We start from the raw sequence: 13,930 nt of genomic DNA on the forward strand, positions 1-13,930 counted from the left end.
TGCGGAAAGGAAGGGCATCGAGCAGCTGATTGCCCAAAAGCCAAGGCTGGAGATTGAGTGGGCAAGCTGCCAGCCAAATCGCCCCCCCCTTGCGGCGGATGACAGCAGCCAAGGGCGCAGCCGACGCTGAGGAAGTGTTCTACTTCTCGGGAGAGGCTGAAGATGACTCTAAGGAGCCGGTGGGAAATGCCAGCCACATGCCATGAAGAGCTCCTGTGGGCAGGTGGAGGAGGATGGGCGCAAGGATGCTATGGTGAGTGCTGACTGTCCCACTTTAGCAGTAAAAGTGAAATTGGGCTCCCGCGCAAAGACTACAGAGGTCTGGGCTTTAGTTGACTCTGGGTGTTCCAGGTGTCTAATTCACCCTGATCTGGTTGCTGCTTTGGACCTGCCTACCTTCTCCCTCCAGCAGCCTTTTATCTTCACACAGTTGGATGGTTCAACGGCGGGTGGGGTGGGGGCGGCAACCCATTTCACTGGAACTGTCGCAATGCAAATGGGCAGCCACCGTGAGACTTTAAAATTCATAGTAGCACCTGTTGGCAATCCCTTGGTAATTCTGGGGATCCCCTGGTTGACCTATCGAAGCCCATATATAAACTGGGAACACAGAACTGTGACTTTTAAAGAGGGGTTTTACCAAGCTCCTACAGCGGAGAGAGCTTCATGCGCGGGGGTTGGAAGGGCTGCAATTGCCATGCTGCGCCCTAGCTTGGCACATTTAGAAGGCTTGCCCGATCAATACCAAGACTTTGCAGACGTTTTTGGGGAAATGGAAGCAGATCAGCTACCCCCCATCAAAAAACTGACTGTGCAATAGAGTTGGTTCCCAACGCTCAATTGCCCAAGCCAAAAATTTATCCAATGACTCAGAAGGAGCTTGAGGCATTATGGGACTTTATTGACAAAAATCTGTCAAGGGGGTTTATTGAACCTGCAAATTCCCCAGTTGGGGCCCCTGTGCTATTCCAGGAAAAGAAAGATGGCACACTTCGATTCTGTATGGACTATCGGGGGTTAAATTCCGTCTCAATTTGCAACAAGTACCCTCTTCCGCTCATGAAGGACATGTTAGCTCACTTGTCTAAGGGCAAGATTTTCTCCAAGCTCAATCTTCGTGAAGCCTATTTCCGCATTCACATAAAAGCCGAGGATGAATGGAAAACTGCTTTTAATTGCCCACTAGGATTGTTTCAGTATAAAGTCCTCCCTTTTGGGTTGGCAGGGACACATGGAGTCTTCATGAGATTGATTAATGAAGTATTACATGATCATTTGTTTAAAGGGGTCCTGGTTTATTTAGATGATGTTCTCATTTACACTGAAACCGAGGAGGAACACGAACGCCTCCTCAAACAGGTGTTAAGCAAGCTTAGAGATGCCAAACTTTATGCCATACTTTCCAAATGTGAGTTTCACAAAACCCAACTTGACTATCTGGGCTATAGGGTGTCTGACAAGGGCATTGAAATGGACCCTGCAAAAATTCAGGCGATTTTAAGTTGGGAACGTCCCCGCACCTGGAGGCAATTGCAAAGTTTCCTCGGCAATTACTATTGCCAATTTATCCAGGGGTTCACTGAGATTGCTTTGCCCCTCACTGATTTACTCCATACCAAGGGCTTGGGGGAGACACACAAAGTAAAAAACCCTGGGGCAGTGCTGAATTGGACGCCTGAATGCCAGGCAGCATTTGAGAAGTTAAAAACCCTCTTCACTGCTGAGCCTATTCTACAGCACCCCGATCTTGAACGCCCCTTTGTGGTCCAAGTTGATGCTTCTGATTCCTCAGTTGGGGCTATATTGTTACAGAGAGATTCTGAAAATCATTTAAAACCCTGTGCTTATCTGTTCAGAAAATTTTCTGAAACTGAACACCGGTGGCATGTTTGGGAACAGGAGGCTTTTGCTGTAAAAGCCGCTTTGGAAGCCTGGTGTCACCTCCTGGAAGGCGCTAAATGCCCTTTTGAGGTTTGGACCAATCACAGGAATTTGGAAGCCCTCCACACACCCCTGTGTCTCAGTCCTAAACAAATTTGCTGGGCTCAATTTTTCAGTCGCTTTAACTTCCAGTTAAAATTTATTCCGGGAAAGAAAAACTTTCTGGCCGATGCTTTGTCATGTTTACCTCAGGACCTTGACCACGTGGCAGATGTGGTTGGGACTGTTCTCACTGAACCACAACTAGGCTTAGTTGCTGTCACCCGGAGCCAGACCCGTGCGCAGGCATCCCCGCCCCCAGCCCAGTCTGGGAAGCGGAAAGTGCAAGTTCCTTGCCAGTTACAGAAAGACTTTCTCCAGGCGCTGAAATCTGACATTTGGTTGCTAGCTAATAAAGACACAGTTTCTTTTGAAAACAGTCTGGCATGGGTGCAACACCACCTTTATGTACCCAAAACTTTAAGACCTGACATTTTACAGCGTTCCCATGATGATAAACTTGCTGGGCATTTTGGTTTTGTTAAAACATTGCATTCGGTTCGTCGTCAATTCTGGTGGCCTACCTTGAGACGTGATGTAAAAGACTATGTGGCTTCCTGTCCTGTTTGTGCAATGTCAAAACGAAAAGGGGGGAAACCGCAGGGGCTTCTGCAGCCTGTGGCCAGCCCGTCCCGTCTCTGGGACGAGATTTCTATGGATTTTATTGTGGATCTTCCTCCCAGTCAGAAGAAAAGTGTCATTTGGGTTGTAAAAGATTTTTTTTCCAAACAGGCCCATTTCATTCCATGTGTATCCATCCCGTCGGCCCCACAATTGGCACGCCTATTTCTCATCCACATCTACCATCTCCACGGTAGCCCCTCCCATTTGGTCAGCGACCGCGGGACACAGTTTACTTCCCAGTTTTGGAAATCATTTTTAAAATTGATTGGTACCAAACAGGCGCTGTCCACCTCATCCCATCCTGAGACTGACGGATCTACTGAGATTTTAAACTCCACCCTTGAACAATTTCTTAGAGCATACATTAACTACCATCAGGACAATTGGGTGGAGTTACTGCCTTTTGCTGAAGTGGCTTACAACAATGCTGTCCATCAGAGTACCGGGCAAACCCCTTTTCGTGTGGTTTCTGGTCACAACTTTGTTTCCATCCCTGAACTGCCACAACCCCCCTCCCAAACATGTTCTGCCTCTGACTTGGCTGTTAAGCTTGCTGATTCCTGGCCGGTGATTCAACAGGCTTTGGCTGATGCCCAGGCTGCTTACAAGTTTCAAGCCAATAAGCATCGATCCTTGCAACATGACTTCAAGATTGGGGATCAGGTGTATCTACCAAATTCATCAAGTCACCACAACCCTCTAAAAAACTTGCTCCCAAGTTCATTGGTCCTTTCCCTATTGTTGGTCTTATCAATCCAGTTACTGTTAAGTTGGACCTGCCTCACAATTTGAAACGCTTGCACCCTGTTTTCCACTGCAGCTTGCTCAAGCCTGTCCACCACTCCTCCCGCTGGCATCCCCAACCTCCTCCTCCTGCTCCGATCATGATTGACGGCCAACAGCACTTTGAGGTCAAGGAGGCCGTTGATTCTCGCAAGCTTCGCAGCACCCTCCAGTATCTGGTCCGAGGGAAACACTTTCCTCATCCTGAATGGGTGTCTGCTCGCCACGTTAATGCTCCTGATTTAATTCGCCATTTCCACTTGGCTTACCCTTTGAAGCCTGCTGCTTAGTGTTTTCTTTCTTTTGGGGGGGGGCAGTATGTCATGTTCACTGTTTCAATGTGCACTGTACATCGTAACGTTTCTCAAGCCATGGTGCTGACGCGCGTTTCTGTTTGGGAGAGAGCTACTGTGAAACCTTGTACCAAGCTCTGTATCTATGTTCACTACAAGAATTCTCTGATGGGTTTTTAGAATGAATTGCAAAGTTCACATACCACTTTGTAATTCATTGATGCTGCTGTCTTCCTAAGTATATTGTAAGAATAGTTTGTTTGTAAGCTGCTTTAGGTACAAAATGTTTTTGAATGCAGTGAAACACAAAGTTGAGAAGATTGTGGGAGGCATTTCTCTCAAATCAAATCAACTGAGCTCCGTGCTAAAAATGCATAGTTGAAATATGCATGAATCTGTAGTTTCATCTGTTTCTTGTATGTTTATTAAAACAAATGTTTAAAATGAACTCTTTCTCTTCTGTCTGACCTGGGCCATCTTTATGTTCGAATCTTCAGAAACAAAGAAATTATTCTTTAAAAGGTGTATTATTATTCAGATAGCCAGCAACATTCAATTTTTCCTCAAAACAAAATGTAGAATATAAAACAGGCATTATATAAAATTTTAAAATTCTTTACTGTTTTTCAAAGAGCTAACTTTATGAAGTTAGCTTTAAATAAGTTAATATATTACAGTAGAATATTTGTTGGCATTTACCAATTTAGCTAAGATGTAACTTTGATTTCTTGATGTTTATTTAGTTATTTATTATTTACTATTTTTCTAGACAACTCATGGCAACTTGCAAATATATAAAAAGAACCTTTATGTAAGAGTACAGCCTTGGCATCAGAGCATTATAGCCAACATTAACTATCAAAGGCTCTACTAAAAATTACGGTCTGGATTGCTTTCTGAAATATGGTTAGGGAGAACATGATTTTGACCTCTAGGGACAAGGACCTCTATAATGGAGGGCATATCATGAAACATCTCCCTCTGGGATGCTCTCACTGGACCAGTTGATTCTTCCTGTACAGAGAGATTCTGCAGATTTATTTTATTTATTAAATTTTTACTACCGCCCATCTCCCCCCAAAGAGGGACTCTGAGCAGTACCTGGGTACCAAGTCTTATAGAGCTTTATGTATTAAAACCAGCACTTTGCCAATAGACTTCCAAATACAACTCAGTCAGTGGAGCATCCACAATGCCAGTATTACATTGGACTCAATAGCAGCAGTCAATCTAAGAGATAATAAGGAAATAACCATTGTCAGGGCATCAAGTTCCAGGAAAGACCACAGCACCAACCAAAGTTGAGCAGACCTCTCCCTCTCCCAAGCCTTTACCTGCCTTTCTAGCAATAGCCAGCTCATGAGTCTAAGAGGACCTCTAAGCCATGAATCTGCTTCTTCAGAGGAACTGCTTCCTGTTCAGAGCTAATACTGGAACAATCTGAGCATTCAGTTGTCTCTGGACAAACAGCACCTCCATTTTGTAATGATTCAATCTCAGCTTGATTCTTCCCATCAAACCCTTGTAACCTTAAGGCACCAAGTCAAGGTGTGGGGTACCAGTAAAGGTGGCTCAAGAGGTTCAAGTACTGACCAGGTGATGTATCTTCTTGAGACTAAATCTGGCATTATAGGATACAAAGGAGATGTGGATTGTCATCCAAACTAAGAGAGATACCCTTACCAGACCTGGAGAGAAATGAGGGGATGTTACTCTATGAACTATTAGAGAAAAAGGACCAGTCTTGCTCTAAAACAGATGATTAGGATAGAAATTAGGACTGATAACATATCAGAGCTTAGTGTCTCAGAAAAGTGATATTGCTGGATAGCACTGAAAAACAAAGCAATTGACCTAGGATTGAGCCTATGGACTCTCTACCAACAATGGTCAAAGACCTGGAGAGAAATTATCGACAGGAGCGATGGAAGGTCTTGGATCTTGCCCTTTGAGCAAGACTTTGTCAGTTATATCTCAGACAGGAGTGTCTAGGATGAGGAGGTTGTTCCCAGGAGCAATGTAATCAAAAGAAAAATATTGATGTTGGTACTGAGACAAAAGTAGGCCTGGTTCTGATGGCAGCATTGACATCCTGGGATAGACTTCATAGCCATCATTTATTTTACCAACCACATATATTTTGAAAATAAAAGGTTTATCAGTTTACAAGTTCTACGTTGTTATAATCGTAGCTTTTACTCAGAATCCAGGCTTATTTTTATGTTCTGCCCAATTCTTCTGGATATTGGTAGAACAAAACACCCTTAAAAGGAAGTTCTATTAGTTTTGATGGAATAAAGTTTGAAGAAAGCATGTTTTTAGAGTTCCTATCTTATCTTGGCTTAATTATGACAATAAAGTTTTCCCTTCAAGTGACTGCAGTGTGGTAATAATGGGGAGCTAGGTGTTTGGAATACTCTTCCCACCCCAGGCATCAATTTTGGATGACTCTGGTATAGGAAGCTCTAGAGGAGTTTCTGCTAGGGCTAATCATTCATACATGACATTCATACATGACATTCATATATAATTTTTTTAATGTTCAAAATGCTTTGAATACCTTTATCTTGCTGCAGTTCTCATAATAGCCCTGTAACTAAGGTATTATAATCTCTTCTATTGTAAATGGGACTGGAGCTGAGCGGCTTCCAAATAGTCAGACTGGATTGGGTTCATAGTAAAAAGAAATTGGGGACTTTCTGATTTGTAGCTTGGTCTCTGAGCTACTAAGCCAGGCTCTCAAGAGAGACAAAAATATGCAATCAACATGATTCCCAGTCACAAGCCCAGAAATTCATCTCTGTTGAAAGAGGTAGCACTGAGTACAAATAAGATTTGCTCAGAGTCTGACTTGCTCATTGTCTGGGTTCTTTGGAAAGAGAACTCATGAAGTAATTTTCAGAACAGCAATCCTAACTTTCCTTATCCCTTGCCAGCTCTTCTTCTTGCCTTAGACTTGCTGTTCCTGATTTAAACCAAGGTTCACTTATGCTAAGCCATATTTATTTTAATCATAGTTTATTGAACAAGCCTTGGCTTTACATTCTTCATCTCATTCTTCTCCTTGTTTCCCAGCTTGTCTCCTTCCCCAACCAACTGGACCAAACACAGATCCTACCCTTTCCCTTTACATGCATGTTGGAGAACACTACTGCCACCCAAACAGCAGCAAGAATCACTCCCCTCCTATGGAGAAAACCATAATCTCGAGGGTGTGTGGATTTGCTCAGAGATTACTATAGTAGAAAAATGTCCACTGAGAAAAGGGGAAGGAAAAAAAGCAGATGACATTGTTTCACTTCCTTCAAGAGGACTAAAGCTGAATTCAAAAGAATATGTGGTGTGATTCAAATAATCTCAAAAACCTTCTCTTTAGTTATGTTGCGACATTTTGTTTTAAGACTGAACTTAACTAAGCCTTTCCCAACCTGGAATTCCCATGGCCTTCAGCCTTGCTGGCTGACATTCTGAGCTACAATCTCACTGCATCAAGATGGTGCTAGTGTGAAAAAGGATGATTGAATGGATGTAAACTGAAGAATCTCCATCCTGTACTTTTAGCTGTTTATATAACCCACAATGGTTGAAGCAAACATTTTGCCTCTGCAACTAAAACAAAACTGAATTCTGATAAGCAGAGCAAAATGAACACTGTTAATGCATATATATAGGCCTACACTTGAAACGAATCTAATAATTTTGTAACTTCTGGCCTATATTTGAACCTGAATGTGCAGGGGGTCCCCAAGGACTGAAAAATATTTCAAGGAGTCCCGCAGGGTCAAAAAGTTGAGAAAGGCTGAACTAAAGCATTAGGCAGCTCACCATACTTTTCCTTGGGGATTATTTTGCACTTGTTCTATAAATTGTTGTTGAGTAGGTTTGCTCTATAGCCACACCAGTCTAGGAGTGCCCACTACTCCCCAAAAGGAGCTGTAGTCTGTACATGAGCTCAAATTGCTGTTTCCTGTGCTTAGGGCAGTGCTGCTGTTTAGTTTTTCTTCATATTTGTTGAAGTTTTTTTCTTTTTTGCTGTCCAGAGAGGTGGGGGAAATGATGTAGAGAAATCCAACATCTAACATTTTGTTTCTTGAGCTGCTTTTACTGCTGGAAGTACATGTTGTTGCTGCCACTCCCCCCCTCTTCTGGTTCATAGGACCCAAAATGTAGACAGCTTTAATTCTTGTTCATAACTCAGATTTCAGAAAACCTATATGGTATTTTATTGAGGGTTCAGTGCAGAAAAGAAATTTTAAAAAACTGCATCAGGTCCATATACAACAATATACAATAAATACAACAGTTCAGTATAATATGGCATGTGACCATATAAAAAAGAAAAAGAAAGATAATAAAATTGAGGCAAAAGAAGAGCAGGTTCTTTTTTTGCCCTAGATTGGTGTCTGAGTGGTGGCTCCCAACTTTTCAAGAGGGAAGGGGCTGATTTCCAAAATGTGCTGCTCAGATTCAGAAATTTCCATTTATGGCTTCTGGCATTTTACTTTTAAATACTGGTGATCTTTACACCACCTGTTTGGATTAATAGCATTCCTATCTTATGGAAAACGATGGGGTGGGGTTTAGTCACTGAAATAATAGAAAGGCTGTTCCCAGCCACACCAAGAATTTCTCTGTTCAGAACTTCAATTGTTTTTCCTCTAGTGTCTTGTCATCTCTGCCATTTTTCACCTGCTAAAATCTCAGATGTGTGGGTTGCTTTGTGTTTCCTACACCCAGTTTATCTGAGACTTGTGAAAGAATTATTCAACACAAGTCCCAGATTTGTGCGTGTGTGTGTGTGTATGCCTTCCAGTCCGTTTTGGAGTCCTGGTGACTGTCTGGACAAGTCCCTGCAGTTTTCTTGGCAGGTCCCAGGTTGAGACATTGTCAAAGCTGAAACTTTCAGGCAATTCCATAGGGAGCCTGCTTCTCAGACAATGGGTAGGGCTTTCCTTCCAGATGACTTGAGACACAAGATTGCAGTGTTAGTAGGCCTAAGAGGAAGTTAGCCCCACTGGAGTGAAGAAGATGAGGTTGGACGTGAAAGAATGTCCGGTCATGTCCAGCATCAATATACTGAATGTTAAAAGGCTTCTCGGGCATGAGACTTTGTTGTTCTGACCCACTTCTTCCTTTTGCTCTGAAACGTCCTCTTCTACGCTTCTTGGAGCTCATAGCCGAGGTCTGTTTTCCGCAGCAACTTAATTTCTTCGCAAAATTTCCTCGGGCGTGTGTGTACGTGTATGCGCGTACTTGCACGCTTTTCTCTTTTTCTGCTCTTTTTGTACTCCTCTCCCGCCCCCCTTTTGGAAACGGAAGCGTTGGTCAAGCTGAAACACTGAGTGGCTGCCTCAATTCCTCCCTCGCATCATGTGAGGCGTCAAGCGAACAATTAATGCCCTGCCGGCGCCCGCCCCTCAACTTCCAACAGGGAAGACCAACTGTTGCAATGGGAGCAGCGCAGGGTTCCATCGGGAGCGAACCAATTGGTCCTGAAGGGGGGAGGGAACAGGTCGGTACTAGCATCCATCACCGTTTCCTTTTCTCTGCTCTACCTTCGCTTCTGCTTTCGGTGTCGTTTAGCCTGTTTTGCTCGCCTGTTCTGAGTAGCGAACCGGGGCAAAGCACGTGCCTAAGGTGCATGCGAGTTTTTTTGTGGACCCCTCTCTTGGCTCGGAATGGTAGCGGCGTTATTAAGAGTGTTGCTTTGGTGTGGTAGTTGCGTTTAAGTGGAGGGAACGGCTGGATATTCCGGCCGGACGGCTTCTTGGATTTGTTGGGAGGATGGGATAAAGAACTCGAGACGCCAGAAGAGGAAGTCTTGGGTTCCCAAACACTTCGAAACTTTCTTCGGGGTTTGAGGCGGCCAAGAGTTGTTTAGGAATAGCAAGCCGCCTGCCGCTTTCTTAGTGTGAAGATCGGGGGAAGTGGGACAGCTGAAGTTTTTCCGGTGTCGGTTTCCTTCAAGGGACAGCCTTGGAGATGCCGGTGAGAAGGCGTGATCGCTATCTGCCTGCGCGGCCGATGTTTTCACCTTGGGTGAGGGTAAGTTTTTAAGCATCTTCTCCTTCCCCGTTTCCCTCCGATCTCCCATCCTCTCCCCGCCAGCCTCGAAAGTTGAACTTTCGAAGCCCGTCTGAATCCGTTTAAAATGGACCTGGGGCTTCCTTTACTGCAAATGGAATTTACCCTGTGTATTTTTGGCTAATGAAAGTGATGGACGTTGTCAGGTGGATGAGGCACGGCTTTTGATTGTACTGTATAACTTCCCGCATACAATGCGGGGTATATTATATCTGATAAGTCTACAGTGGAACAGGGATAGTTGAGCGTTTTGTGTTGTAGAGTGGAACCTTCATAGTTGATAATTCAGTTGATATTTCGCTGGTAGTGCAAGTATCCTTTTCTCTGGCCATTATTTATCTAATTCTTCTCAAGATAGATCAGGATGCTGTTTATCATCTTTACCCAAATGAGTCCCCTCAAGCTCCCATTGGCCCCAGCTATGATGATTCCGGAGGACATGTAGTTCAACACATCAGAAAAGCCCCAGGTGATGAAGGACTGGGGTAGATGGTGTTCCAGTCTTCTTCCTCTCTGTCTCCTGCACACACACACACACACAGGAGAATGGCTTGTTATGCTAAGTCTGGGTGCTTTAAACCATGATGCACTGAGCAAGCAATTGTCAAGCTTCACAAACAGGACAAAACCAAAAACAAAGCAACTGCACAGGTTAGTGCAATATGTTTACCTATTAATGCAAACCTGGGGGTGGGGGAGAGAATTTGGCTGAGACTTACATCACACAGGACGCTAAGCCAAAGCCAACTAAATTATTTTATGCCTTGCCACTTGTATGAACTCGTCTGTAGTCTATGGTTTATCATATTGTGCTAGCCTATCTAGTTTCGTTTTGTTTTTTTAATAAACTATGGTTGAACATACTATGGCCTAGTGTATTGTACAGACATGGCCACAGTAAGTTTAATGGTTGAGTAGACATTTGGACCCATGTGATCATTTTCTGTAAAACTACATAGGGAAGATGGGCACAGGAGTATTCAGATAAAATCTGAGGCATGGGTTAATGTTTCTTAGTTCTAGATGATCAGATTTTTGTAAGTTGTTTTATAACTTTTTCAGTATGAGAAGTGAACTGTGAATTTGTCCAGGTAGCCTATGTGGTGAACTAATAACTTCTGTGATATACAAATTAATACTACATTGGGTATTAAGGACAAACCTGAGACCATTTCTCAACCCCCTTAGAATATTTTTTATGACTCCAGTGTGTGCAAGCTTGCAGAGATTATTCTTTCAAAGAAAATCTTCAGGAATTGCTTTGGCTAATTTTTGCTATTTGAGGAAACGCTGATACTTTTTGAAAGAAGCAAAAGTAAGAGCCTGGTGTAGAAATACCATAATCTTGTTGTCATTTAAGGATAGGCTAACTAGGAAGCTAATATTTTAATAAGATGTATATGTTCTTATTTTTTTAGCAACTAGTTATCTTGTGGCATTTGATATTTGCCTAGAAAAGAGTTTGAACAATTCTTACGTTTGTACAATTTCTCACATATGCAATAATATATAAAAATAGAGTAATTGCAGCCCACCTGCTTAAAAGGCACAATAATACCAAAAGGTCAGGTCAGGTCAGATCAACTATGCATGAGACCCTTAATTATTTCTTGAAGGTCATGGTCAGCCTTCTACTTTTTTAATTTACCTTAGACGTAAACAGTAAAGAAACAGATACAGAAAACGTGCATTTTTATGAACTGGACTTTTGAACTTTATTTTAGTATGATTTGATCATCTTAAAAGATATATAAGTTCTTTGCTGCTAACCATCTATATAATAGCTTTTGGAAACTTTATATGCATCTATTAGTTTTAATTTAAATATTACTGCATATTGTTCTGAAATCAATGTTATTCAGTGCACTTGGTGAGAAGAAAGGTCCATAAATTATTGTTCTGATGACAGAAGTGAACTTGCAACTGCTCCTTGTCCCTGCTTCCCTAAAACATGTCTTTGCATACTCAGCATGAAAACTGAAAATATGTTTGGCAGGTGGTAGCATTTGAAATCCTGACTGCTGTTTGTTCATTTTCTCTCTCTCTCACTCTCTATATATATTTGGATAGAACTCTGTGTAGTTCATACTCTTAACTAACATTACACCAACAAAGGGAAGAACAGCTGGGATTTCAGATGGTTTCGTTTCATTTCATTCATTCATTCATTTATTTATTTATTTATTTCATTTATTATAATCTGCCCACTACTTGAAGTTACCCCTTTTCTGAGATGGCTGCATCTCAGAGGAGAGAATGTCTATGAATTATGTCAGTGTAAGACACGGTGAAGGAAAGGCAAATATTATATGTTGCTTCAGCACAGAATGGTTTGCAGCCTTATCAGGATTTGAAGGGTTTTAAAATGTGGGCTCTTTATAAACATATAACATTGATGAGAAAAGTTCAGGTACCATGTTTTTTATTGGTGGTTTAAAGATTACTGATGAAAACATACTGGCAAAATCTATGAAACATTGCTCTCCCCAAGAGTGTTAAAAACAACTTATAAGAACCACATACAGATTTTGTCCACTTGTCATCCGAAAGTTGCTGGATTGAAAGCAATTCCAGCTAGTTCAGAAGGGCAGTGGCCTGTGCCTTGTGACATGGAAGAGCATTGCAAAAAGAAGGGGGAAATTAGTTTCAAAGGATCTGGCATTTGGGGCAGCCACAGACTTCCTTCACTGAAGTAGGACAAGGTCTGAGAGAGTGGTACTATCAAGTTACTTTCCTGGCTTATTATCATAATAAGGCTGAGGAAGAGATAAGTTCAGTGGGAAAAGAAAAACCCAACAGTTAAATGAGGCCTTGGAGCAGTTCAATAGCTGTGCTTCTTTCCTGAATAATGCAAAATCTTGTTACATTTGCAAAAGCCTTTTTTTTTTTAATGTATCCAGCAAGTTATGACAGTGTCAGTAAACATCTGCCTCCTCTACTCAGAATTCACATTCTCGTGCCCCAACCTAACAATTGCAGGGCAAACAGATTACAGTGGACCATACAAGAGACAAAGAAGTCAGTGTCTGGGGGAAAAACTCAGAATTAAGCAAAGAGGCTTCTTGGGGAGGTTATCATTTTTCACTTTTCATTTAAATGGCTTAATCTAGTTCTTGTCCTTATTTTAATTCTGACTGTCAGATAATATAAATATAACTTGGACTAGTGCTGTTTTTTTCTCCCCTTTCTCTTCCAACCCCTCTCCCCTGTTAATAAGTGAATTCAGGTAGACATTATTCCTCCCTTTTCTACAAGCAGAATATACTGTGTTACTTTCTGGAGATGATTTCTGTAATAATAAAAATTATGGGTGAATTCAAATTGTGAGCGTAAGCATTGTGTATAAGGCACACTAGGAATATCATCTGCCAGATGGGAGGAAGAAATCTCTAAACCGGCAAACTTTATTAATATTTTTAAAAGTGGTACATTTCAGATATGAGTAAGATATAAGTTACTGTGGTGATTGTTATTTTATTAGTAAGATGAAATTGAAGAACATGCAGGAATGGAGACAAAGGAATGCATAAGAAGCATTATAAGAAGTTAGCACCTGGAAGATGCTCCTGTAAATTAAGAACTTTTTTACCATCTGTCTCTTGGAATATATTATTTATGTAAGAATATTGTTTTATTGTATTTTAACTACTATTTATTCTTGTTTTATTGTAAACTGCCCAGAGTCACTCTTTGAGGTCAGCAGTGACTAAATTTGAAATATATATGAATAAATAAATAAGAATTAATATGGATGATGGGAAGCATATGAAAATTCACCATGGTATGATTGTAGTGAACTTCGTTGCAGTTTGACTAGATAAATACCAACCTGATTGGATTTTATCCCAATAATGAGCTTGGTTTATTCAGTATCTTAGATGAAAGGAGAATTTTGGGGAAGAATTCCCCTCTTAGTATTGTATTGCAGAAAAATACCCTATATAATATTCTGGTTTCTGTAGCATTTTTACTGCTATATAAATAATCTTACAACTTTCACTCTTCCTCCTGATTGGTACCTGGAACAGTGTACAAAACAATAAACAAAAAGAATATGCATTAAAAAAATTAAAATACTACTTGTACTTGCATGATAATGAAAATCTGTGAACACTGAGAGCTTTGTGTGTATGTGTGCTTATATGCACACACTCACCTACACAGTA

The 13,930-nt window shown here is 41.5% G+C and overlaps 1 protein-coding gene across 3 annotated transcripts in view; it reads left to right on the top strand.

Moving 5' to 3' along the window:
- Positions 1-13,930, top strand: part of TJP2 (tight junction protein 2) — a 92,479-nt gene that overhangs the window by 25,725 nt on the left and 52,824 nt on the right. Inside the window, exon 1 of one of the 3 annotated variants that reach the window (XM_063295114.1) lies at positions 9,014-9,192. The exons of 1 other annotated variant lie outside the window; for it this stretch is intronic. In XM_063295114.1, coding sequence (XP_063151184.1) covers positions 9,076-9,192 — 117 coding nt within the window. In that variant the 5' untranslated portion in view covers positions 9,014-9,075. Of the gene's footprint in view, positions 1-9,013; positions 9,193-9,293; positions 9,726-13,930 lie in introns of those variants that run through there. One more of the 3 variants, XM_063295115.1, reaches the window with a different exon arrangement.

The sequence above is a fragment of the Candoia aspera genome, chromosome 2 (genome assembly GCF_035149785.1).
Source record: "Candoia aspera isolate rCanAsp1 chromosome 2, rCanAsp1.hap2, whole genome shotgun sequence".
Lineage (NCBI taxonomy): Eukaryota > Metazoa > Chordata > Lepidosauria > Squamata > Boidae > Candoia > Candoia aspera.